The sequence below is a fragment of the Myotis daubentonii genome, chromosome 16 (assembly GCF_963259705.1).
Source record: "Myotis daubentonii chromosome 16, mMyoDau2.1, whole genome shotgun sequence".
Taxonomy (NCBI): Eukaryota; Metazoa; Chordata; class Mammalia; order Chiroptera; family Vespertilionidae; genus Myotis; species Myotis daubentonii.
The window spans coordinates 19,156,731-19,180,628 of NC_081855.1; the positions used below are offsets into that span (position 1 = coordinate 19,156,731).

Below are 23,898 nucleotides of genomic sequence, written 5' to 3' on the forward strand. Positions count from 1 at the left end.
GAATTTCATGCACCAGACCTCTAGTTAATTAATAACAAAATAGGAAAATTTTCTTGTTTTTGAAGGGTATATTTTTCGATAATTAATAAAAATCTACATGGTGATATTATTGGTAACCACTTAGAGCTGAAAAAAAACACTTGCAGAGATATTACAGAGACTTTCCCCAGGTCCCCATTGGTAAAGAGTGGGTTCCTGGGATGTCACCTTCTGTGTGTGTAAGTTTGGAGTAATATTCCATTCCATTGAGATCATGTCCGTGACAGTGAGTGGGAATGTGTTATGTAAGAGATCAGAACTAAGATTATAGACATTTATTACTTAGAACTGGGAACCGTTGGAAGGCAGGCTACCATATTCATCTCATGGCCCTTGTTAATGGTATGGTACTTTGCACGTAGCAGATGCTAATAAAACAGAAATGGGTAGATAGAATGAGATTTATGAGACATAACAAACCAAATGCAACCAGTGGACTTTGTTTGGATCCTGATTAGAACAAACCACCTACAAGGACAAATTTTGGACAATTGAGCATATTTGAATACAGACTAGGTATGAGATGTTATGAAAATGGCTTATTGTAAAGGTTGTCAGATATAATGGATTGTGGTTATAAGAGAAGAAGTCTTCATTTGTACTCTTCAAAATGCATCACAAAAAATTTATGGGTAAAATCACCTGATATCATGGATATAAAATACTATAACTACAGAAGAGGGGGAAAGTGAATAGTTAAAACAAATTTGGTAAAATGATTGTTGAAGCTGAATAATGGGTAAGTGGAAGTTCCTTAGGCTCTTTTTTCAACTATTCATAATAAAACCTCTGTTTCCACAATAAAAGCACCAATCCAGTCTCTCAGCCCTGTCTCTGCCTAGTGACTTGGCAGGGGGAGGGTACTCAATGCCATGAGTGGGGTGTTGAGTGTCTGTTGGGACCCAGTGTGGGGATGGCAGGGGTTGGGGGCCAGCCTGGCACCGTGGAGCCCCCTCACTTACCGGTATAGACCTCTGTCTTCGTCCACCACCTCTGGAGTCACAGGTCCTGTGGGGCCCCAGAAGTCATCATCTGTCCCTATAGACTCCACTGGTATGTTCCCCAGGGGTTCAGGAGAAGACAGACAGAAGGGCTTTGCCTGTACTACTTGCTGGGAGCTTTCTGGAACAGGCAGGGCAATGGTCAACATTAGGGCTCCTGGCTGCCTCCCCCAATCCCTAGCCTGTACCAAGGAGGGGGCCTCCCCAAGGTTTGTCTGTCTGGACATTGGCAAGGAATGTGTCTGTATCCTCTGTGCCTGATACTGGGGCTGCCTGCCTGCTATCTGAGGAGACCCAACACTGCTGCCCTCTGACCCCAACCCTACCCATCTCCGCCTTCCCACTGGCACAGAGATATTGTTATTCCCAGCTCCAATGGCAAAGTAACTTGTGAAAGAAACATGGCTAAAAAAAATGGATGGGCAGCGATGAAAAGGACGTTGGGAGACTGGACCATGGATCAGAGTCTGAGACGCTCCAGGGATATTCTGGGGAGGAACAGCCTCAGACCCTGAGGCTGGAGAGAGGAAAGCAGAGATCTTGCCAGTTCCCAGGGTCTAGGTGTGGAAGATCTTGCATGGAGCGAGTTCCTGTAGGTGGGCATTTTTCCATGTCCCACACCAGAGGCAGGAGCATGGTGAGGCTCACCTTCCACATTCTCCCTCTCCCATCCCAAGTCATGATGCTCCCAGCCTGGCCCTTCAAAGTACCTGATTCAGGTTCCTGCCATTTGAGTGGAGTTGTTTCATCATCCATCTGTTCTTTCCCTGGGTCTTCCTTAGTGATCATCAGATTTGGCTTCCTACACACAGAATTGTTCATTCTCCCTGAGATCTTGGAGAAAATTGCGGTTGTCTACATGACATCCTCACTTAAATTCAACCATCTGAATTTGAACTCATGGCCTTCATCTGAGATTCTCCCGTAGACCCTGTGTCCATGATGGCCCCCATCCACCCCGCCATTAATGCTGGAACTGGGGTGTAGTCCTGACTCCTCTCTTTCTCTGAGAACTGATTGGCCACCTTGTTCACTGGCTCTAGAATAGCTCCCTTTCTATTCCTTCTCTCTATCTCCACAGTCTCCACCCCATGTCCAGGCCCTGGCATTTTCGACTCAAACCACTGCACCCTCCCCTTTAAGTTCCCCTCTTCTTCTCCTGTTCATCTCCTGGTCATTTCTGCACTGCAGTTTATCTTCAATAGGAACCTGACTGAGCACTTTGCTACTGAAGCCATGAAATCTATTGCTTTTGGGGTAGAATTCAAAGTTCTTACCATGGCCTAAAGGCCTACTTGTGTCCTGTTCCTCTAATTCCACTGAAACCTTATCTCCATTCCCACCTCTGCCTTTCTTCCCGCTCACTCAGCTCTAGTCCAATGCTTCTCAAAGCCCATACCTGGAAGCCTAGTTAAAACACAGATTCCCGGGCTCACCCATAGATTCTGATTGAGCAGGTCTGGAGTGGGCCCGACATGTACATTTTTAATGAGCTCTCAGGTGATGCTGACGCTGACACTGCTGTTCCACAGGCCACACTTCGAGTAGCAGTGTTCCTGGTCCCTGGCTTCCTTCTATTCCTCCCAGGAGCTGAGATCAGATCTCTATCTGGGCCAGGAATTTACCCACTCTTGGCCCAGCTAAGCAGTCACATCTTTCACAGGTGGTTTGGACAGGGCTTAATAGGCCAATCAATGTATTCACCCTGATATTGGGCACAATGACACAGGTGTGTGTGTGTGTGTGTGTGTGTGTGTGTGTGTGTCGGGGGGTGGGATGGGGGAGGGGAATGGGGGGGAGGGGAGCAAGGGGGCGGCGGTAACCTAGGCCTGTGTCCCTGCTGAATTAAGCTCCTGGGAGTTGGGCCTGTGTTCAGGGTTCTGTGCCTAACACACTGTGGGTCTGAGGAGAATGGTTGTTCCTTGAGGAATGGCTCCTCCTAAGCCCAGGTGAGGCAGAGCAGTCAGAACCAGGCACAGGCGCACTTTGCAGTCACAGGCCGGAATACACCAACATGAAAGGCCACGGGGCTGCAGCAGATGCCCAGGAGGAGCCGTATTCTCCTGTTCCCAAGGCTTCTCCTCAGCTGGGCTGTGTACATGGGTGTTGATATGTGTGGAGGGTGAAGGAGGGTGGTTTTTTCTGCAAAAGCTCTCTCTCTCCTTGTCTTTGTCTCCCCCTTGTGGTCATTGGTTTCCATGTTCTAACTGCCATCAACTGACTCATTCACTTTTCTTCATTTGATCATCTTACTCATCATTTCTTGGAAGGATTTGAGCAAAGGAGGGGCATGTTCTTGTTTGAACTAAACAAACGCACAAACAACAACCTCACTCTGGCTGCTGTGGTTTCCTGGCATCGTCCTGCTTCTGTCTGTCTCTGCTTCCAACCTCACCCCACCCCACCCCACTTCTGGCCCATGTCTCTGGGCCAGCCTCTGGGAGTCAGCCCTGGGCCTGGGTCAGCTCCAGGGAGTTCTGTGTCTCCCCTCTTACCCATAATTGATGACCATATGAGGCTTCTCCTGCTGCAGGAGCCTCAGCGTCTCTGTCGCCTCCTCACTCAGCCGAGTCAGGTCCAGCCTGCAAGCACAAAGGGAGCCTCGTTATCCTGGGGCCACCCACCATCTCCAGGGCCTCAGGGCCCAGATTCATATGGAACCTTCCAGGTCCTGCAGGAACCTCTTGATTTTGAATTGGAAAGAAGAGTTAGGAGGTTTATTAGGGAGTGTTGCTGGGTTAACACAAGGGCAAAGGAAGGGAGAAAACAGCACTGGAGAGAGGGACAAGTTGGGGTATGATGCAGTCCCATGGGGTACAGCTGACTCTGTGGGACTTCTTTTTTTTTAAAAATTAAATCTTTATTGTTCAGATTATTACAGGTGTTCCTCTTCCCCCCCCCCCTAGCTCTCCTCCACCCAGTTCCCACCCCACCCTCTGCCCTTACCACCTCCCCCATTGTCCTCATCCATAGGTGTACGATTTTTGTCCAGTCTCTTCCTGCACCCCACACCCCTTTCCCCCCAAAGAATTGTCAGTCCACTCACTTTCCATGCCCCTCGTTCTATTATATTCACCGGTTTACTCTGTTCATCAGATTTTTCATTCACTTGATTTTTAGGTTCACTTGTTGATAGATATGTATTTGTTGTTCATAATTTTTATCTTTACCTTTTTCTTCTTCCTCTTCTTAAAGAATACCTTTCAGCATTTCATATAATACTGGTTTGATGGTGATGAACTCCTTTAGCTTTTTCTTATCTGTGAAGTTCTTTATCTGACCTTCTATTCCAAATGATAGCTTTGCTGGTTAAAGTAATCTTGGTTGTAGGTTCTTGCTATTCATCACTTTGAATATTTCTTGCACTCTCTTCTGGCCTGCATGGTTTCTGTTGAGAAATCAGCTGACAGTCATATGGGTACTCCCCTGTAGGTAACTGACTTTCTTTCTCTTGCTGCTTTTAAGAGTCTCTCTTTGTCTTTTGCTCTTGGTATTTTAATTATGATGTGTCTTGGTGTGGTCCTCTTTGGATTCCTTTTGTTTGGGGTTCTCTGTGCTTCCTGGACTTGTAAGTCTATTTCTTTCACCAGGTAGGGGAAGTTTTCTGTCATTATTTCTTCAAATAGGTTTTCAATATCTTGCCCTCTCCTCTCTCTTCTTCTGGCACCCCTATAATTCTGATGTTGGTATGCTTGAAGTTCTCCCAGAGGTTCCTTACACTATCTTCATATTTTTGGATTCTTTTTTCTTTTTGCTTTTCTGGTTGGGTATTTTTTGTTTCTTCCTATTTCAAATCTTTGACTTGATTCTTGGGATCCTCTTGTCTGCTGTTGGATCTCTGTATATTATTCTTTATTTCAGTCAGTATATGCTTAATTTCTAGTTGGTCTTTATTCATATCCTCCAGGGTCTCACTAAATTTATCGGCGGTTTCCATAAAATTCTTGAAAAACCTTAAAAGTGTGGTTTTGAACTCTATATCCAGTCATTTGCTTTCCTCCTTTTCTGCCATTTGTGACCTGTTTCTTTGTCTCCGCATTTTTTATGCTTCCCTGTGTTGGTAGAGTGGTTTTGTGTTCTAGGTGTCCTATAGGGCCCAGTGGCTCAGCCTCCCCAGTTACCTGAGGTGGACACTCTTGGTGCACCCCCTTGTGGGCTTTGTGCACAGTCTTGTTTTAGTTAAGCCTTGATTGTTGTAGGTATCAATGGGAGGAATTGACCTCCAGGCCAATTGGTTGTGAGAATCAGCTGTGTCTGCAGTGGGAGAACTTCTGTGCTGAAGACACCCTTCTGGGGCAAGACTTGCTTCAGTAGGGCTTTGTTGCTCACTGAGTCTGCCCCCTGAGTGTGTTCCTTATGGATCTGAGGAGTTGTAATCTGGATGGTCCCACTCTGACCACTGGGTACACTGGCTCTTGGTTCTAAGGAGGTGCTAATTTAGCCTCTGCCTGAGGTTACCCAGCAGGAGCTACAAAGAGATCTGCAGATACCCCTTCCTTTTTTGGAGGGTTTGGAGGTGCCCAGATGAGGCCCAGCTGTGAAGGAATGCAAGCTGCTGTGGGGCCTTGGGCCTTCTCTTGGAAGTTCTGTGTCTGTCTGGCCCAGCTGCAATTTGTTAGGTAATTTTCAGGTTGCAAAGGGCCAGGGCATTCATATGCAAAAGCTTCTGCCGCAGCCTGTGGGGTGGGGTCTGGGAATCAATAGGTCGGAGCAAGCAGCTATGGCTGATCCTCAGCCCTGCCCTAAGGGGCCGCGTATCTCAGTGTCCTGGTAATTGCTGCAAGCACCTCTGAGGGAAAGCCGCCCTCACGTTCCGAGTTCTGCCTGCTGCCAGACAGTCCAGTTTCTCCCCTTATGAGTCCTGGGTACCCAGAGACTTCCCGGAACTGGAGTTCAGAGCAGTCGGGAGCTTGTGATTCCCTCCCGATTCAAAAAGACAGCCACGTCCTCAGGTGCCAGCCCCTTTCCGTTCGAGCCTCCGAACCTCTGCACTTTACTTCTGCAGTTCCTCTGAGTCTCAGTGTGCTTTTCTCTTTCCTTCTAGTTGTAGAATTTCCACTCAGCCAGCCTTCCTGTGGTTCTGGATGATGTCCGTTTTGTCTTTTCATTGTATTTTTGAAGTTGTTGTCAGAGGCAGCAATTTCTGGTTTTTACCTATGCCGCCATCTTGGTTTCTCCTCTCTGTGGGACTTCTGATGTGGGGATGACCCCCCCAGAGCTGTCCATACTGGGAGGAGGGTCCTTATACCACTACCCCAGTCATTGGAGGGCAGTGACCTTATGTGAGCTGGCCATAGTTGGCAGAGCCATCCTTCTTGCTGGCAGCACTCCAGGGTGGGGGTTGGGTCTTCATTCCTTAAAGGGGACTGGGCAGGACTTCGCAGCATCCACCAGAGGACACCCAGTGTCCATGGCCTCCAATGATCACACAGGAGTAGGTCCTGGGATTTCCTTCTCAGAGGCTACAAGGCTTCCTGGAGAGAGTGTGCCTTGTTTCCATTCTCTCACTCCGTGTGCTCTGGGGTTTTGTTGGATTTGGGATGTCTGCTGCCCTCTCTGGGCCTCCATGTCCTCACCTCCAACATGGAGGGACCTGCTCCGCGTAATATGAGCCTATGCCCTCCTGTAGCTCTCTGCCCGCTGCCCTGCCCTCCTGTAGTTCCCCTCTTCCCCTAACCCCCTATCCCTGTCCCTCCTCTCACAACTTGCTGCCCTTCCCTCTCCTGTAGCTTTCCTTCAGCTGCTTGTAACTTGCTGCCCCACCCTCCTGCTGATCCCTGATCTGATTGTTACGCATCACAGCCTAATAACCATTTGCATATTACATCTTTATTATATAGGAATAGGAGTAACGGGTGAGCGGGGCATGGGTGCAGACCTACTGCAAAGGCCCAGCTCTGGAGAGGCCCTTCAGGATATAGGAGATGGTGATAGCCACACATGCTCAGAGGGGAGGGGGCTGGGTGGTGGTAGCCCCATGGATGGAGTTCCCTTGCTTATGAAGGGTCAGAGTGGGCTCTGTGAGGATCCACATGTAGAGTGTTCACCTCCTGCTCATTTAGGCTTGAGAAAGGAGGACTTGCGGATGAAAGGCTGAGAGCCAGCTGGAGCCTCGGCCAAGACTGAGGGGTCAGGACATGGATGTTTGGAGCCCTGTCAGCTCTGAGTGTGAGACAGGCCCCAGCCAGGAGCTGCAGGAAATGTTCAGTCAGAAACTGGCTGTGGACTTGTTTTCAGGCTGGAGGGTGACAGGAAGTGGCCAGGAGACAGTGTGGGTAAAAAGGGTTGGGGGTCACTGCACCCCAGTCACACCGCTCTCCAGTGTTCTGAGCCTGATTCTGTCCTGGGGTCTCCCCCACGCTATTCTCAGCCTGGACTGCTCCTCCTTACTGGGCCTGGTCAGCTCCTCTTTCTGCTTCAGGTCTCAGTCTGATGTCACTTCCTAAGATAGGCCCTCCCTGCCCCTGAGTCTAATTGCATCCTTCTCCCCCACCCCCTCCCTGTTACACGCTCATAACACAGTGCACTTTCCATTCACAAACTGCATGGAGCTCAGAGATACACACTGTGTGTTAACATGTCATCAACAACTGTCTCCTTGTCACTGTAGTGGAAGCTTAAGGGGACAGGACCCGTGTCTGTGGCTCACTATTGTCCCTTCAGTGCCTGGCCCAGTGCTTGGCAATTGGGAGCCATGAAATGAATGAATGGATGAATGAGTGATTGAAAGAGACCATGAAGAAAGGAAGGAAGGAAGGAAGGAAGGAAGGAAGGAAGGAAGGAAGGAAGGAAGGAAGGAAGGAAGGAAGGAGAGATTGTTCTGGAGGAGAAATGAACCTAGGATTCTCTAAGAACATGTGGTCTCACTAGTAATTATCATTTCAGCCTCTCAAATCTGTTTCCAGTGCTGTGATGCATTTTATTTCATCACATCTATGAGGTGGATATGGTAGTCCTGTTACAAAGATAAAGAAACCAAGTCTCATGGCCTAAGTCAGTGGTGGATCCGGTAGGGAACCCAGGCTGCCCAGGCATTTTGCTGCCCCTTTACTTTCCCGGTCCAATTCATGCCCCCACACCCCTTTCCATTGCTCTCCCTCCCCTTCCCTGCCCTCTGCCCAGAAATGACCCCAGGGCCTTACCTCAGGTACTTGAGGCGGCAGTTAGGATGCCTGAGTCCTTCACAGAGCAGCCTCACACCGAGGTCGCCCAGGTCGTTCTGCTGCAGGTCCAGCTCTGACAGCATATAGTTGTTACTGAGCATGGAGGCCAGGTCCTGGCAGCAGGCAGATGTGAGGCCACAGCTGACGAGCCTGTGGGAGAAAAGCACATGGGCTGGAAGTCATTGTTCACAAGGCCCTCTCCTCAGGGTAAAGGGAGGTCTGATTTCCATCTCTAGCACCTGTGTCCCTTTGGGGGTCCCTGGTGACATAAAGGAAGATAAACACGTGTCTGGTTAATAGTAATCCGGGAGATTTTAATTTTCTCCTGCAGCCAAGGAGCCCCTCAGGATCAGAGAACCTCCCTTTCTCACTCCTGTGAGATTACCAACAATCTTGCAACTCCCCACATCAACATTATATGATTTATTTACCCAATGTTCCACTTGTGCACTAGGTCTGATTGTTAACTACATTGGCCCTACCAAGTGCCCAGGGAGTTGACACAGGATTCTTTGGTGGGTTTCAACACTGGGGTGTCTACTTGCTTCAAACCCAAATCACCCCATCCTACCTAGCTCTCAGCTTCTCCCTGACCCAGGGTCTTAGGCAGCTCCCTCTCCTCCTTTACCCACCCCTCAAAGTAGTGTCAAAGAGGAGCAATTACAGCAGCCACCACAGCTTGCAGTGAGAATGTCTCAGCTCCCGGAATAGGTGCCTGGCTCCGGTGTCTCGGAGCTTGTTGAAGCTCAGATCCAGCTCTATCAGGTGCCTGTTGTCACTCAGCACACGGGCAAGGGCCCTGCAGCCTTCTGCTGTGAGGCCGCAGTTGGCCAACCTGTGGGAGACAAACACTGATAGCCTTGCGTTTCCTTACCTCTTGATTCCACAGACACCCACGAGCACCCATGGGCACCTCTTCTGGGTCAGGCAGTAAGTAAGACCCCCCAGACCCCCAGAAATGCACAGGTACTGGGAGATTTATAGGAAACAAAGACAAAAAATCTTAAAAGAAGCAAGAGAAAAGCAGTTACTTACCTACAAAGGGGTTTCCTTTGACTGGAATCAAACCCAGGACCCTTCAGTCCACAGGCTGACGCTCTGTCCACTGAGCCAAAACAGATTTCATGCAGCCCTTCTCTTGTCCTTCTGTCCCAGAAGGGCCAAGGCTCTTTTCTCCTGTGCCTTTGATTTCAAACCCTCCTGCCTCCCCTCTGACCTGTTCTTTCTGGAATCCCCTCTTCAGACCTCCAATCTCTCCTTTACCAATTCCTTCTCCTTTGTCCATGTACTAAGCTCAGTTTTATATGTCCATAACAAGCAAAGCACCCAGAATCCTTGAGTCTAGCATATTCAACTGATTTCCAGAGAAATCTAATTATTAGTTAGGACTTTGTTCAAAGGTCTTAGATATTCCTACATCCAAAGGCAGTAAATCTTCCAGTTCTTTCATATAGAATTAGCTTTTGTAGTGAGGAAATGATCACATCTGCCTGATCCATCATTAGTTCCCGTGAAAAATCTCTTTTATTGCCCTGCCCCACTTTGTCAGCATGAAGTAGATCCTGGCTTTCATGATGAAGTGCTGCAGGTGGTGCTGGGCCGTGTGCTCACTGAGTTCCAGTCCCAGTTCTCCCATTTCTAGCTGTTTAAATTTGAGCAAGTTGGTTCACTCCACTGAGTTTCAGTTCTTACTATCTGGAAAATGGAAATCATTGTCCCTGCTCTGCCATTTTCACAAGTTTTTTGGAGGCCAAAATAAATATTTCTTGATATTTAGATTGTAAAGATCACAACGTAAGCAGTACATTGTACCTTGGTGTCTCTCCACTTGCTGTGAAGTTTAAGGTAGAATAAAGTTTTCTGAGACCTTTTCAAAGGCTTTTCCTCCTGGACTCAGGTGGTCCTTATTAAGAAGGGTTTTAGGAAAGGTGAAGAAGCCTCATGTGGATACAGGAAGCCCAAGGACTGGGTTTGTTACCATCCTCTCGTGCTCAACTTATCCTACCAGGACTCTTCTTCAATGAGCAATTCCTTGATTCTCTTCTTTCTCCCAGTCTCTCAGCACTTCCTTTTTTTTTCACTTTGCTTGGAATCTAGCTTAAATTCTATGATATGTCATCGGTAATATGACTGAATGACTTACTCTCTGACCTCTCACCATATCCCTCTAGCTAACCCAAACTCGGCCATTGTCCCACTACCCTACTCTCACTCCCACCAGAGTAACAAGCTTGGTGGCTACAATCATGAATTGCATGGGCTCCAACCATGTCTGGAAGGCAGAAATCTCCCACTCTATAAATCTCCCACTTCAGTATTTTACTTCCCCAAGTCTCCAACACCCTAACCTCACACTCATTGTCAGTAAATAACTGAATTCCTACTTCACAGGGAAAAGTGGAGCCATTAGGTTGAGAAAGTTTCCTCTTTTCTAGTTAATTGAAATGGTGTTATCAATGTGAAAGGTATTGGATTTTGTCAAGTACCATGTCTATATCTATTGAGATGATCATGTACTTTTTGTCCTTTATTCTATTAGCATGATGTATTGTATTGGTCAGTTTTCCTGAGTTAAACCAGCTTTGCATTCCTGGGATATATCCCTGTTTGTCATCCTTTACCATCCTTTTTATTTGTTTTTAGTATTTTGTTGAGAATTTTCATATCTATATTCATAAGAGATATTGGTTTGTAGTATTTTTAATGCCTTGTGATGACTTTGCTTGTCTTTGTGTGACTTTGATATCAAGGGAATGCTGCTGTCATAGAATGAGTTAGCAATTATCCCCTCTTCTATTTTTCTTTTTCAGAGTTTGAGAATATTGGTGTTAATTCTTCTTTAAAGGTTTGGTAGACTTAATCAATGAAGCCATCTGGGCCTGGGCTCATCTATGTAGAAATGTTTTTTTTTTTTTTTAATAATTTAACCTATTTACTTGTTATAGGTTTATTTAGACTTCCTACCTCTCCTTGAGTCAGTTTCAGTAGTTGTGTTTTTTAGGAAATGGTTCATTTCATTTAGGTTATCTAATTTGTTGGCTTACAGTATTTAATATTTCTTTAAAGTTCTTTAAAAACTTTTTCTGTTAGGTCAATTGTGATTACCTCTCTTCCATTCCTGATATTACTAATTTGAATTGTATCTCTTTTTATCCCAGTAAGTCTAGCTAAAAGTCTGTTAATTTTGCTGAGTTTTGCAAAGAACTAACTTTTGGTGTCATTATTTTTTGTATTGTTTTTGTATTCTCGGGTTTATTTATTCCCAGTTAAGTTCATATTATTTTATTTCTTTGGCTTGCTTTTTTTTTTTTTAAAAAGAAAATACTTTTTATTTATTTCAGAGAGGAAGGGAGAGGGAGAGAGAGATAGAAACATCAATGATGAGAGAGAATCATTGATTGGCCGCCTCCCGAATGCCCCTACTGGGGATCGAGCCCACAACCCTTGATCAGAATCAAACCCAGGACCCTTCAGTCCGCAGGTCGATGCTCTATCCACTTAGCCAAACCAGCTAGGACCAGCTTGCTTTTTGTTATATTTTCTCCTGTTTTTATTTCTTTTTGGTTCGTATAGTGGAACATTATTGATCTGAGTTCCTTCTTTTTCTCCCCCTTCTTTCCCTCTGACCATTTCCCCTTTCTTTCTTAAATAGACTTTTGTTTTGTTTGAATAGTTTTAGTTTTCAGAAACATTTGGGCAAAACACAGAGATTTCCTACATAGCCCTGCCCCCACATGCACACCTCCCCCATTATCAACACCTGGCAGCAGAGCAGTGAATTTGTTGCAATCAGTGAACCTACATTGACACATCATGATCACCCAAAGTCCATAGTTTACATTATGCTTCACTTTTGATGCTTTATAGTCTATGATTTTTGACAAATATAAAATGACATATAGCCACCATTGTAGTGTCATACAGAATAGTCACTACCCTCTATCATTTTTCTCCCCCCGCCCCCAGCCGCTGGCAATTACTGATTTTTTTTATTGCCTTCATATTTTTGTCTTTTAAAGACTTTTACATTGTTGGGATTATACAGCATGTAGCTTTTCAGATTGTGTTTTTTATAACCAGTCACATGCATTTATATTCCCCTCATGTATTTTCATAGCTTTCCGGCTCATTTTTGCACACTGAGTAATATTCCATTGTATGGATGTACCACAGTTAATTTATCTGCTCACCTACTGAAGGCCATCTTGATTGTTTTTCCATTTGAGCAATTATAAATAAAGCTTCTTTAAACATTGGTGTGCAGGTTTTTGTATGGATATGGGTTTTCAACTCATTTGGGTAAACACCAAGGAGCATGATTGCTGGATCATATGGTAAGGGTGTGTTTAATTTTGTAGGAATCCACAATGTGGCTGTATTATTTTGCATTCCTACCAGCAATGTATGAGGGTTCCTTTTCCTCCACAACGTTGTCAGCATTTGGTGTTGTCAGTGCTCTCAATTTTGGCGATTCCAATGAGTGTGCAGTTGTATCCCTTTTTCTTATTTTTAAATCTAGGCATTACTATCTATACATTTCTCTGTCAGCACTGATTTAGCTGCATCAAATAAGATTGGTATGCTTTATTTTTGTTTTCATTCATCTCAAAATATATATTTTTTAATATATTTTTATTAATTTCAGAGAGGAAGGGAGAGGGAGAGATAGAAACATCAATGATGAGAGAGAATCATTGATTGGCTGCTTCCTGCACGCCCCCTACTGGGGATTGAACCCTGCAACCTAGGCAAGTGTGCTTGACCTGGATCAAACCTGGGACGATTCAGTCCACGGGCCAATGCTCTATCTACTGAGCCAAACCAGCTAGGGCTCAAAATACTTTGTTTGTTTGTTTTCCATAATTTTAAAAAAATATATTACTCATTTATTTCAGAGAGGAAGGGAGAGGGAGAGAGAGCATCAGTGATGAAAGAGAGTCATTGATTGATTGGCTTCCTCCTCCACACCCACAACTGGGGATTGAACCCACCAACTGGGCATGTGCCTGACCAGGAATCATAACTTCCAGATTTATGGGTCAGTGCTCAAATCCTGAGACACATTGGCCGGGCTCAAAATACTTTTAAATTTGCCTTATGATTTCTTCTTCCACCCATTGTTTATTTAGGAATATGTTGTTTCATTTCAATGTATTTGTGAATTTCCTAAATTTCCATCTGTTATGATTTTCAATTTCATTTTATTATGTTCAGATAATATAATTTGTATGATTGTAATTCTTTTAAATTTGTTGAGTTTTGTTGTATGGGGCATCTTATTTTTGTTTACAGCTTTATTTGATACTTGTTGGACATCTCTCCTTGGTACCTCAAAGGCACTTGAAACATGCACAAAATCATACCCATGACATCTCCTCCGCCACACCCCTCTCCCAGTATTTCCATCTCAGTGAGGTACCATTATCCTATGCATATCTCTGTCCTGAATCTAAGATCATCTTGTATAGCTCCATTTCCCTTTCCCCATTAATCCAATCTATTATTCAGTCTGGTTGATTTTACTTTTCTTGAGATCTCTTAAAACCATTCACTTCTTTCCATTTTCATGGCCAACACTGTAGTCCAAGACAGTACCATTTCTTGCAGAAACTTTGTTAATTTCCCTTGGCCCAAGCTCTCCCCATCTTTACAGGAACAACTGGAACTTTCCTATGAACTGGTTTTCCAACCTCTCCTATTGCTCTCCTCCATTCTGGATTTTATATGGTAGTTTGTTTCTACTTTGAAAATGTACTGATGATATCAATCTTTTGATTATAATTACATTGCATTAGAAAAAACAACCACCCCAGATTCCACCTGGGCCTTGCATAGATAGTCTGGCTTCCTGATCTCTGTAGCCTCCTCCTGTGGCTCCTTTGCTCTCCATCCTCCAGCCTCACTTGTCTGCTTTCAATCCCATGACAGCCCATCCTCCCTCCTGCCACAGGGCCTTTGACCTTTGTGCCCTCCTGCTTCACCTAGGTAAACCCTCTGTATTCTTCATATGCCCTTCAATATTCACTTTATTCAGGTTGTTTTCCAATGGAGGCCCTGACCTGAGCCTGTAATGACACATTTGTTTGTGTGGTTAATGTCAGTCACTTGCAAACTCTGTGAAAACAGAATCCTATCTGCTTACTGAAGTAGCCATGGTCAGAGAGAGGCTCAATGAATATTTGTTGACTACAAAGACCACACACCCATCCTAGACACAACTTTTACCTTGGATCTCCTGTTTCAGATCAGAACCCAGGCCAGACTCACCTCAAGGAGTCCAGGTGGCAGTGTGGGCTTTTCAGGGCATCACAAAGACTCTGTACTGCAGAGCAGCTCAGAGAGTTCCCACTCAGGTCCAGCTCCCTCGGGCTTCTAGGGACTTTGAGAATAGAGAAGAACATCTGCCACCAGGAATCTGTAAACGGGCCCCAGCTGTACCTGAGGGAGAGAGAGGGACAGGGGAGATGTGACCGGTGTGTGGGGGGTCTTATGTGCACACTGTGCTCAACACCATGGGGTTGGCCCCTCTGAGTGCCAGGCTGCCATGGGCAGGGCTATTGCCAGGGGTGATCAGTCTCTGGAACTGCCCCTCTGTTTCCATCACCCTGGGCCAATTTGCCCCCTTCCGTGTGGTTTCTCACAGTACAGCCCTTGCCATTCTACACTGCAGTGCTCATTTAGTGTGTCTGTTTCTGCCTCAGTCTGGGAATTTCTTGTGGGCTGGGGCAGATGTTCATTTTTTTTTTATCTGCAGTGCCCAGCACAGAGCCTGGGGATGCAGACAGTCTTCCTCTCATCAATGCAGACATGCCTTTCTTCCTCTGGCATAGATACTGTAAAGTCCCAATTTCCAGAAAGGAACAGAAGAGGTAAGAGAAGGTAACAGACTTTAGGAGAGGTGGCTTAAGATGATTTTGTGATGGGATTGTTGATTATGACTATATATGCTGCTGTCCAGATTGGCTTGTGTGGGACCCTATCCCCTTCCCAGGATAGCAAGAGCACAGAGAGGGTCTCCAGGAGAGAGATGTCAAAGGGGAATGTCTCAGGAGAGAACATTTGCAGGATGTGGGGAGAGGATGATGGGCTTTTTTCTGGGAGTTTTAGGGTAAACTGCCTGTATCATTTCCACCAATTTAAATTCTACATTCCACACACTATCAAAGTGATTTTATCCACTCCCATGGCTCAATGACTCAAATTCTATTTCAAGTTGCAAACTGCCATCTGTATTTTCTTGCCAGAAAAGAGCACCCAATATGTCCCTCACTCCATTCATCTTTCCCTTCATGTCTGCAGAGCTGTTCCGAGGTGAGAAGAGGCTCTGGAGCTATCCTTTTGCGTGGCAATTCCACTTGTCAGTGCCTCAGTCATTCCCCCTGCTGCAGGGAGGGGAGAAGAGGAGCTGCCTCGGAGGGTTTTGTGAGGAGGTAGAGGTGTTACCGAGAATCCCTAAAATCTTAGTGCAGTTTTAGCTTTAACAGCTCTAAGACACACCATGCTGCAAAGGTACCAAACACGTATCATTTGAAAGTTTATGTGTTTTGTAAACATTTATGTAGTTTTGGGAAATTTGAATAATACATTTTTAAACACTTTGTTTTGTTGAAACATTAGCCAACTTTAAACTTTAATCAGAGAGGCTAAAAGAAAAGCTTAAAAATTTATTAACAAGACGCACAGTGCTTAATTACAAACCAACTTCCTAGAGCTGCTCATCCTTACTCTCTCGTATTGGTCTTCCTCTCCCTCCCACAGCCTCGGGCCAGTTGTCATCATTTCTTCACAGACTTGTTGTTTACAGTATCCTCCTTGCTATTCTCCCTGCCTTGCCTGGCTGACTCAATGCCTTTACAATCTCCCTGCCCACAGCAGCTGCAGCCTCTGACTTTCCCATGGGAGTCTCTCCAGACTCTGTGTCACCATCTATTGCAAACTGTCTTACTTTGTCTTGGTGCCTCTGATTCCTCTTGCTCTCTTCTGGCCTCCACCTCTCTGCCTGCTCAGGACACTTCTGAAGGCCACCACCACTTGCAACACCTGCCCCCTGGTCCTTTAAGGACCACCTTACCTATATAACCACAACAACTAGAAATAAATTAAATGTCTGAAAATAGAGGATTGGTCAGATATTTGTGGCACCTTCCCTATGGGAAACGGTATGGTCGTTCAAAATGGTGTTGTACCAGGCTACTTCATAACACAGAAGAAAGTCTTGATATAAAAATAAAGAAAGAAAGCTGACTGTAAAATAAAAGGTGCAGTATGACTCAGTTTTGCTCTAGAAATGTGCATAAAAATAAGACCAGAGAATATATACTTTACTTTATAATGAAGGTCCCTTCCACTCTGAAATTAATCAAAATATATTTTAAAAAATTATTGAGCCGAAACCGGTTTGGCTCAGTGGATAGAGTGTCGGCCTGCGGACTGAAGGTCCCAGGTTCGATTCCGGTCAAGGGCATATACCTGGGTTGCGGGCACATCCCCAGTGGGAGATGTGCAGGAGGCAGCTGATCGATGTTTCTCTCTCATGATGTTTCTAACTCTCTATCCCTCTCCCTTCCTCTCTGTGAAAAATCAATAAAATATATTAAAAAAAATTATTGAGAAAAAAAGTTACTGGTGACCTCAGTCCTAAAGCCACTGGGGCCAGGCTTAGTGGAGTGCCCCCAGTTCTGAGGGCGGTGGTACCAACAGAGGAGCTGGAAAGAGGGGAGGGGGAACACTCACAGAACTACACCTGAAGGCCTTTGAGCTAGTTTTTCCTCTCCACCGTCATTCAGTTGAAGCGTCATCAAGCGATGGCAGAATTTAAAGCAGAACGTGAACACCAGGAGCTCCATGTGAGTTTGGACACATATCCTCATTCTATAGAAATTGGACATCATTTCTGTCAGAAACCTTTTGTCCTGATTCTCATAAAAACAGTGGAGCAAGTGCCAACAATATGGCTCAAGGTTACGACGCTTGTAGTCAACTTCCCTCTTGGCCAACTGCAGCAGATAGGAATGCCTCTCCTGTGACAGGCTGCATTTGAAGATGCTCTCCATCTCTCTCATCCCCTGATCACTCAAAAGACCAAACAGGAAACATGTGGTTGGTTTCCCAAACAGGTCACGCCTGTCATATACATCTGTCAAGTCTCTTATAAATTTCATGTTTGTAAAGCGACCACGTTTCAACACTCTATCGCCTAAAGCATAGGACATTGCTGCAAAGAACTCCTGGAAGCACAGGTGAATGAAGCTGTATCTCTGAGGGGTGGGGTGCTGTTTAAGAACACCCATGTTTAAGAGAGTGGAGATGATGGAAGCGTCTAACCCGTGTTTCCTGAAGTCCTTGAGGCTGAACAGAGTCTTTCCTTGCCAGGTGCCTTCAGCAGCCAGAGAGCAGAAGCCCCTCAACTTAGTCCCGAGGGACTGAGCCTGGAGAACATGGAAAAAGTAGTGGAGACAGAGGGCTGTGGTCGTCTGGGAGGTCAGTGAGAGTGGTTGCTCCTGCTCCATCTGCTGCTTCAGGCAAGTGCAGACCAGCCAGGACACCAAGGGCATGAGACACATGGTCAGGAGAGCTGGGTTGGATTCAACCAAGGTAAAGGCTCTTATTGCTTGCCTCCTATCAGTGAAATATTTGTAGAAATACTCCTTCCTGGCCGACTCGGAGAATCCCAGGACCTCCACCCAGCGAGGATGCTTTAAAGAAGTTTTGAGCCTCCACAGAGCTGTGATCCGAGCTGTGATCAGCAGGGAAGCCGTGGGAAGTAAGGTTTTCTTTAGCAAACTGCCCAGCAGTGTGTGCACCTGCTGTTGCTGGCTCCAGTGTGGACAGAGCTCAGAACTCTGCCCCTTCAAGTCCCATTTTGGTTCATCTAAGTTATCAAGAATGAAGAGCAGCTGCTCTGGCTGAGACAGGATCTGCCCAATGGCAGCCTTGGGCGCAGCCCAGTCTTTTGTGATGAGCTTAGCGAGACTCATGGTCTTGGACTGGGCCAGCTCTCTGCAGTTGAAGTAGAAGACATGCTTGAAGCGGTCCCTGAACAGCCAGCCTTCCTCCCAGGCTCCCCTCACCTGCCTGGCCAGGGTTGACTTCCCGATTCCAGCAACTCCATGCACCACGACAGTGGGAGGCTCCTCCTGGGTACTCAGGCCTGGGCCAAATAAGTCTCCGATCTCCATCAAATGTCTTTGTTTATCTACCACCTCATGATTCCTTCTTCTCCTGAGCAGGGAGTCATAGCCTCTGGGTTGAGATCTGTGTAGAAGTAGCAGTTGTGTGAATTTTTGGTGCAAATACTCATTTCTCCATGACTGTGTAGGGCAGTAACTCTCTCTCCTTTGGTTCTGGTATTTTTCTTTGATTCCTACAGAAAGGAGAGAAAGATGGAACATTTGTTCAATTGTTTCTCCATTTATTCCACAATTGTTTTCTGAACCCACTTGAAGCTACACCCTGTGCTGGCTGCTGATATGGTACATTCTTGCTAGGCCAGTAGAGAAAACAGGGTCCTGAGGAAAAGATCCCAGCTTAATTTTTTTGAATTATTGATTTGCTTTATAAAAATAGGATTGTATACGTATACATAATTTTATTTTTTTAAATTTTGTTTTATTGCTTAAAGTATTACAAAGAGTATTACATATATCTCCTTCTTCCCCCCTCCCCACCCCCCCTTGACACTCCCCCGGCCTCCCCTTCCCCCCAGTGTCTTATGTCCATTGGTTATGCTTATATGCATGCACACAAGTCCTTTGGTTGATCTCCAGCTTAAGTGTTGACTTGACAAATCATTCTCATAGGGTGATGTTTCTTCCTTCTGCAAATATCTAATCTAGGGCTTACACTGCGGGGCACTTATCTAGAGGCTGGGAATAAAGAGTGAACAAACAGACACAACTGTCTGCTCTCACTAATTCCATGACCTGAGCTATTAGCCCCACTCAGCATCAGTTTTTCAGTCATAAATTATAAGTAGTTATGGTTGAGTGAAGGATATAATGGATGGATGGTGAAGCAGATATGATTGGTTCCTGAGAGTACCTCCTCTGCACCCACCCATTTAACCACATGGCAAGATTATTCTTCTACTCGCACCTGTGGTTTTCTGTCTGAGGACTCTCTCTCAGGCATTGGGTGTGACAGGCCAGAAGCCCTGGGGAACTAAAGCTCCAGGGTGAGCTCTCAACCAGTGATAGATGGCAGTACCCTGACCCCCAGGACAGATGACACTGTCTTCTGAAGATCCCTAGTTCATTGAACCTCAGTTGCCCCACAATGCAGGTTTCATTTGTTCCCCCTTTCCCTTCCCACTTCTCTCTCCTAATGGTGCTTCCAGGGAACCAGTTCTTGAATAAGCCACCTGCTCTCCAATGTCAGCTTCTGGGGGAAACCACCTGGACAGAAGAGAAAGTGGTTTATGAACTGTGAGGAGCTGAGCACATGTCAGGGACTGTGCCCCTGGGATGAACCTCACGGTCATATTTGTGTCAGCTTCCAAGTCAAATTACTGCTACATCCTTTTCCTTCAGAATATTTTGAGTGACTTTCATCTCTTTTCATAGATGAATTTTTTAGATGATGCAAGTGACCCATCTGGGGTCCTGAAGTCCAGTTCATCTTGGGAAACCTGCTGGATCTCCAGAGTACGTGGGCCAATTTTCACCTGTAGCTTGGTGAGAATAGGGTATTAGGGTCCCACTCCCTCCTCTGCAATCATGATCTGAAGATCCACTTTTATTGTCTCTCGTGAGACAAAGTGCAGATCTTCTAATGCATCAATATGGCCACTCTGCATCATGGCTATGGTCCACCCCACTCTGAATCCTATGTCTGCCTGAGGTGCCAAGAGAGGACTTAGGTCTTTTGGTGCCATGTTCTCCAAAATATCCTGGTTTTAATGGATCTCCTAGCATTCCACATATCTAAATTCTCTTGATTTAGTAAAACTTTCAGAATTCTACCCTTACCACCAATACTTCTATCAAGGTACATTTTAGCATTTTGCTTTTGACCAGGGGTTGGCAAATTGTGGCCAAATCTAAGTGTCCACCTGTTGTACAACCTGTGACCTAAGAATGGTTGTTACATTTTTAAATGGTTGAAAAAGTCAAAGAAGAATTATATTTAATGACATGAAAATTATATAAAATGCAAGACATGTGAAGAGATGTACATCCAGGTACATGAAACTCATAGGTCCTGGTACAGATTCAACTTTAAAAGGACTTCATTTATCACATTATAATGAAATTGTCAAAAATGAAAGACAAAGAGAATATGAAAGGAGCAAGAGAATGACTGATCTCAGACAAGGGGACTCCCACAAAGCTATGAACAAATTTCAGCAGAAACATCACCGTTCAGATAGAGTAGATGATATACATATTCAAAGTGCTGAGAGAAAAAACAGCTGTCAGCTAAGAATGAGCAAAGGTTCAGAAATGAAAGAGCTATAAAGGTATTCCTAGATAAACAAAAGTGGAGGGAGTTCATTACCACTAGAACGGACTCACAAGAAATGCAGAAAGGCGTTCTCCAAGCTGAAATAAAGGATGTTAATTGTTAACATGAAAATATATGAATGTATATATCTCACTGGTAAGGGTAAATATATACTCAAATTCAGAATATGCTATACAGTAATGATGGTGTATAAATAATTCTAGTAGAGTGATGAAAAGACAAAGTATTAGCTAATGCTGTGTGAGTGGGGTGGGTGTGGGGTTGTCAGAATGTAGTAAATCCTAGGAGCTGGTGAAGCGGGGCATGGAGGCACTGGTGCAGGATAGTATGATGACCTTGGAAAGTCTTTGGGGTACGCAGGGCGTCATTAGCTGATGATCAGGCATCTGACTTTAACTTTTAGCTTTGTAACAGCTTAAGGGACCACGTGAGAACATGTGTGGAGTTGACCCCTGTCACTGCAAACGGTTCAGAATTTGTATGCTCCTTTTTACAAGTGATTTCCCAGATCACAGTTCTCTGCTGAGATTTGAGTGGGATTTGAGAATTTGGGGAACACCTGCATCTCTGTAACTTCAGAGGTGTAATCAGTTAAAAAGTTCACCTTTTGTGGAGTTGTGTTTTGTCAGTCATCCCTCCTAACTGAGCCTCAAGAAGGACTCTGTGAAAGATTACAGTAGAAGTCACTGTTTTTTGTGTGTGTGTGTGTGTGTGTGTGTGTTCTACATTTTTTAATTTTTTTATTGCTTAAAGTATTACAAAGGGTATTACATATGTCTCCTTTTTTCCCCCACCCTTGACAATCCCCTGGCCTCCCCTACCCCCCAGTGTCTTATGTCCATTGGTTATGCCTATATGCATGCATATAAGTCCTTTGGTTGATCTCTTACCCCCCCTTCAGCCCCCCTACCCTCCCCGGCCTTCCCACTGCAGTTTGACAGTCTGTTTGAGGCAGCTCTGCCTCTGTATCTATTTTTGTTCATAAGTTTATAATGGTCTTTATTATCCATGAATGAGTGAGATCATGTGGTATTTTTCCTTCATTGACTGGCTTATTTCACTTAGCATAATGCTCTCCAGTTCCATCCATGCCGTTGCAAATGGTAAGAGTTCCTTCTTTTTTACAGCAGCATAGTATTCCATCATGTAGATGTACCACTGTTTTCTAATCCATTCATCTACTGATGGGCACTTAGGCTGTTTCCAGATCTTAGCTATGGTGAATTGTGCTGCTATGAACATATGGGTGCATATATCCTTTCTGATTGGTGTTTCTGGTTTCTTGGGATATATTCCTAGAAGTGGGATCACAGGGTCAAATGGGAGTTCCATTTTCAGTTTTTTGAGGAAATTCCATACTGTCTTCCATAGTGGCTGCACCAGTCTGCATTCCCACCAGCAGTGCACAACTGTTCCTTTTTCTCCACATCCTCTCCAGCACTTGTCGTTTGTTGATTTGTTGATGATAGCCAGTCTGACAGGTGTGAGATGGTACCTCATTGTTGTTTTGATTTGCATCTCTCAGATGATTAGTGACTTTGAGCATGTTTTCATATGTCTCATGGCTTTCTGAATGTCCTCGTTTGAAAGGTGTCTATTTAGGTCCTTTGCCCATTTTTTGATTGGATTGTTTATCTTCCTTTTGTTAAGTTGTATGAGTTCCCTATAAATTTTGGAGATTAGGCCCTTATCAGGTATGACATTGGCAAATATGTTTTCCCACGCAGTGGGCTTTCTTGTTGTTTTGTTGATGGTTTCCTTTGTTATGCAAAAGCTTTTTATTTTGATGTAGTCCCATTTGTTTATTTTCTTTTTAGTTTCCATTGCCCTAGGAGCATTGTCAGAGAAGAAATTCCTTCGGCATATGTTTGAGATTTCGCTGCCTGTGGATTCCTCTAGTATTTTTATGGTTTCCCATATTACATTTAAGTCTTTTATCCATTTTGAGTTTATTTTTGTGCATGGTGTAAGTTGGTAGTCTAGTTTCATCTTTTTGCATGTATTTGTCCAATTTTCCCAACACCATTTATTGAAGAGACTGTCTTGACACCATTGTATGCTCTTGCTTCCTTTGTCAAATATTAATTGGGCATAGTGCTTTGGGTCGATTTCTGGGTTCTCTATTCTATTCTATTGATCTATATGTCTGTTCTTGTGCCAGTACCAAGCTGTTTTAAAACAGTGGCTTTGTAGTACAGTTTGATATCTGGTATTGAGATCCCACCTACTTTGTTCTTTCTCAGGATCGCTGCAGCTATTCGGGGTCTTTTTTTATTCCAGATCAATTTTTAGAGAGTTCGTTCTAGATCTGTGAAATATGCCGTTGGTATTTTAATGGGAAGTGTGTTGAATTTATAGATTGCTTTGGGTAGTATGGACATTTTAATGATGTTGATTCTACCAATCCATGAACACGGTATGTTCTTCCATCTGTTTATGTCTTCCTCTATCTCTTTTTTCAACGTCCTGTAGTTTTCTAAGTAGAGGTCTTTTACCTCTTTAGTTAAGTTTATTCCTAGGTAGCTTAATTTTTTTGGTACGATGGTAAGTGGGATTGTTTTTTTAGTCTCCTTTTCTGAAAGTTCACTATTGGTGTATAGAAATGCCTTAGATTTTTTGGGGTTAGGTTTGTATCCTGCTACATTACCAAATTCATGTATTAAGTCTAGTAGTTTTTTGATGGAGTCTTTAGTGTTTTGTATGTATAATATAATGTCGTCTGCAAATAAGGACAATTTTACTTCCTCTTTTCCAATTTGGATGCCTTTTATTTCTTCTTCTTGTCTAATTGCAATGGCTAATAAGAAGTCACTGTTATAGCCAAGTGTGTGCATGTGTGTGTGTGTGTGTGTGGTGGGGGGGGGGGTTGTGGAGGCTAAATTGCCCAATAAGACCAGAAACTTAATTAACATCAGAATGAATCAGCACATGTGGCTAATGAATGACTCCAAGACGTGGTGGCGGGTGAAGAGGTGGCCAACAGGACAGGCCATGGTGCTGTCCATCTACATGGAGAGGAAGAATGGCCTGAAGAAGGGCTCCCTCATGAAGAACCTGAAGAATACACTGAGCCTTGGCAACACCAAGAGGAAGGCCAGCCTGTGGGACTCGTCCCTGGTACCCAGCACCGATGCTGAGTACCCTGCCAAGTGGGGAGTTGCTAACTGTATCTATGACCTCAACATCCTGGACTTTGTCAAGTTTGCCTACATGACTGATAGGTTAGGTGACCT

General features: G+C 44.7%; 1 protein-coding gene across 1 annotated transcript in view; it reads right to left on the bottom strand.

Annotated features, from left to right (window-relative positions):
* NLRP1 (NLR family pyrin domain containing 1) overlaps positions 1-23,898 on the bottom strand; it is a 45,220-nt gene that overhangs the window by 16,751 nt on the left and 4,571 nt on the right. Inside the window, 8 exon segments of the mRNA XM_059668995.1 lie at positions 1,002-1,132; positions 1,998-2,036; positions 2,522-2,533; positions 3,550-3,622; positions 8,183-8,353; positions 8,868-9,038; positions 14,471-14,641; positions 16,937-18,566. Coding sequence (XP_059524978.1) covers positions 1,002-1,132; positions 1,998-2,036; positions 2,522-2,533; positions 3,550-3,622; positions 8,183-8,353; positions 8,868-9,038; positions 14,471-14,641; positions 16,937-18,566 — 2,398 coding nt within the window.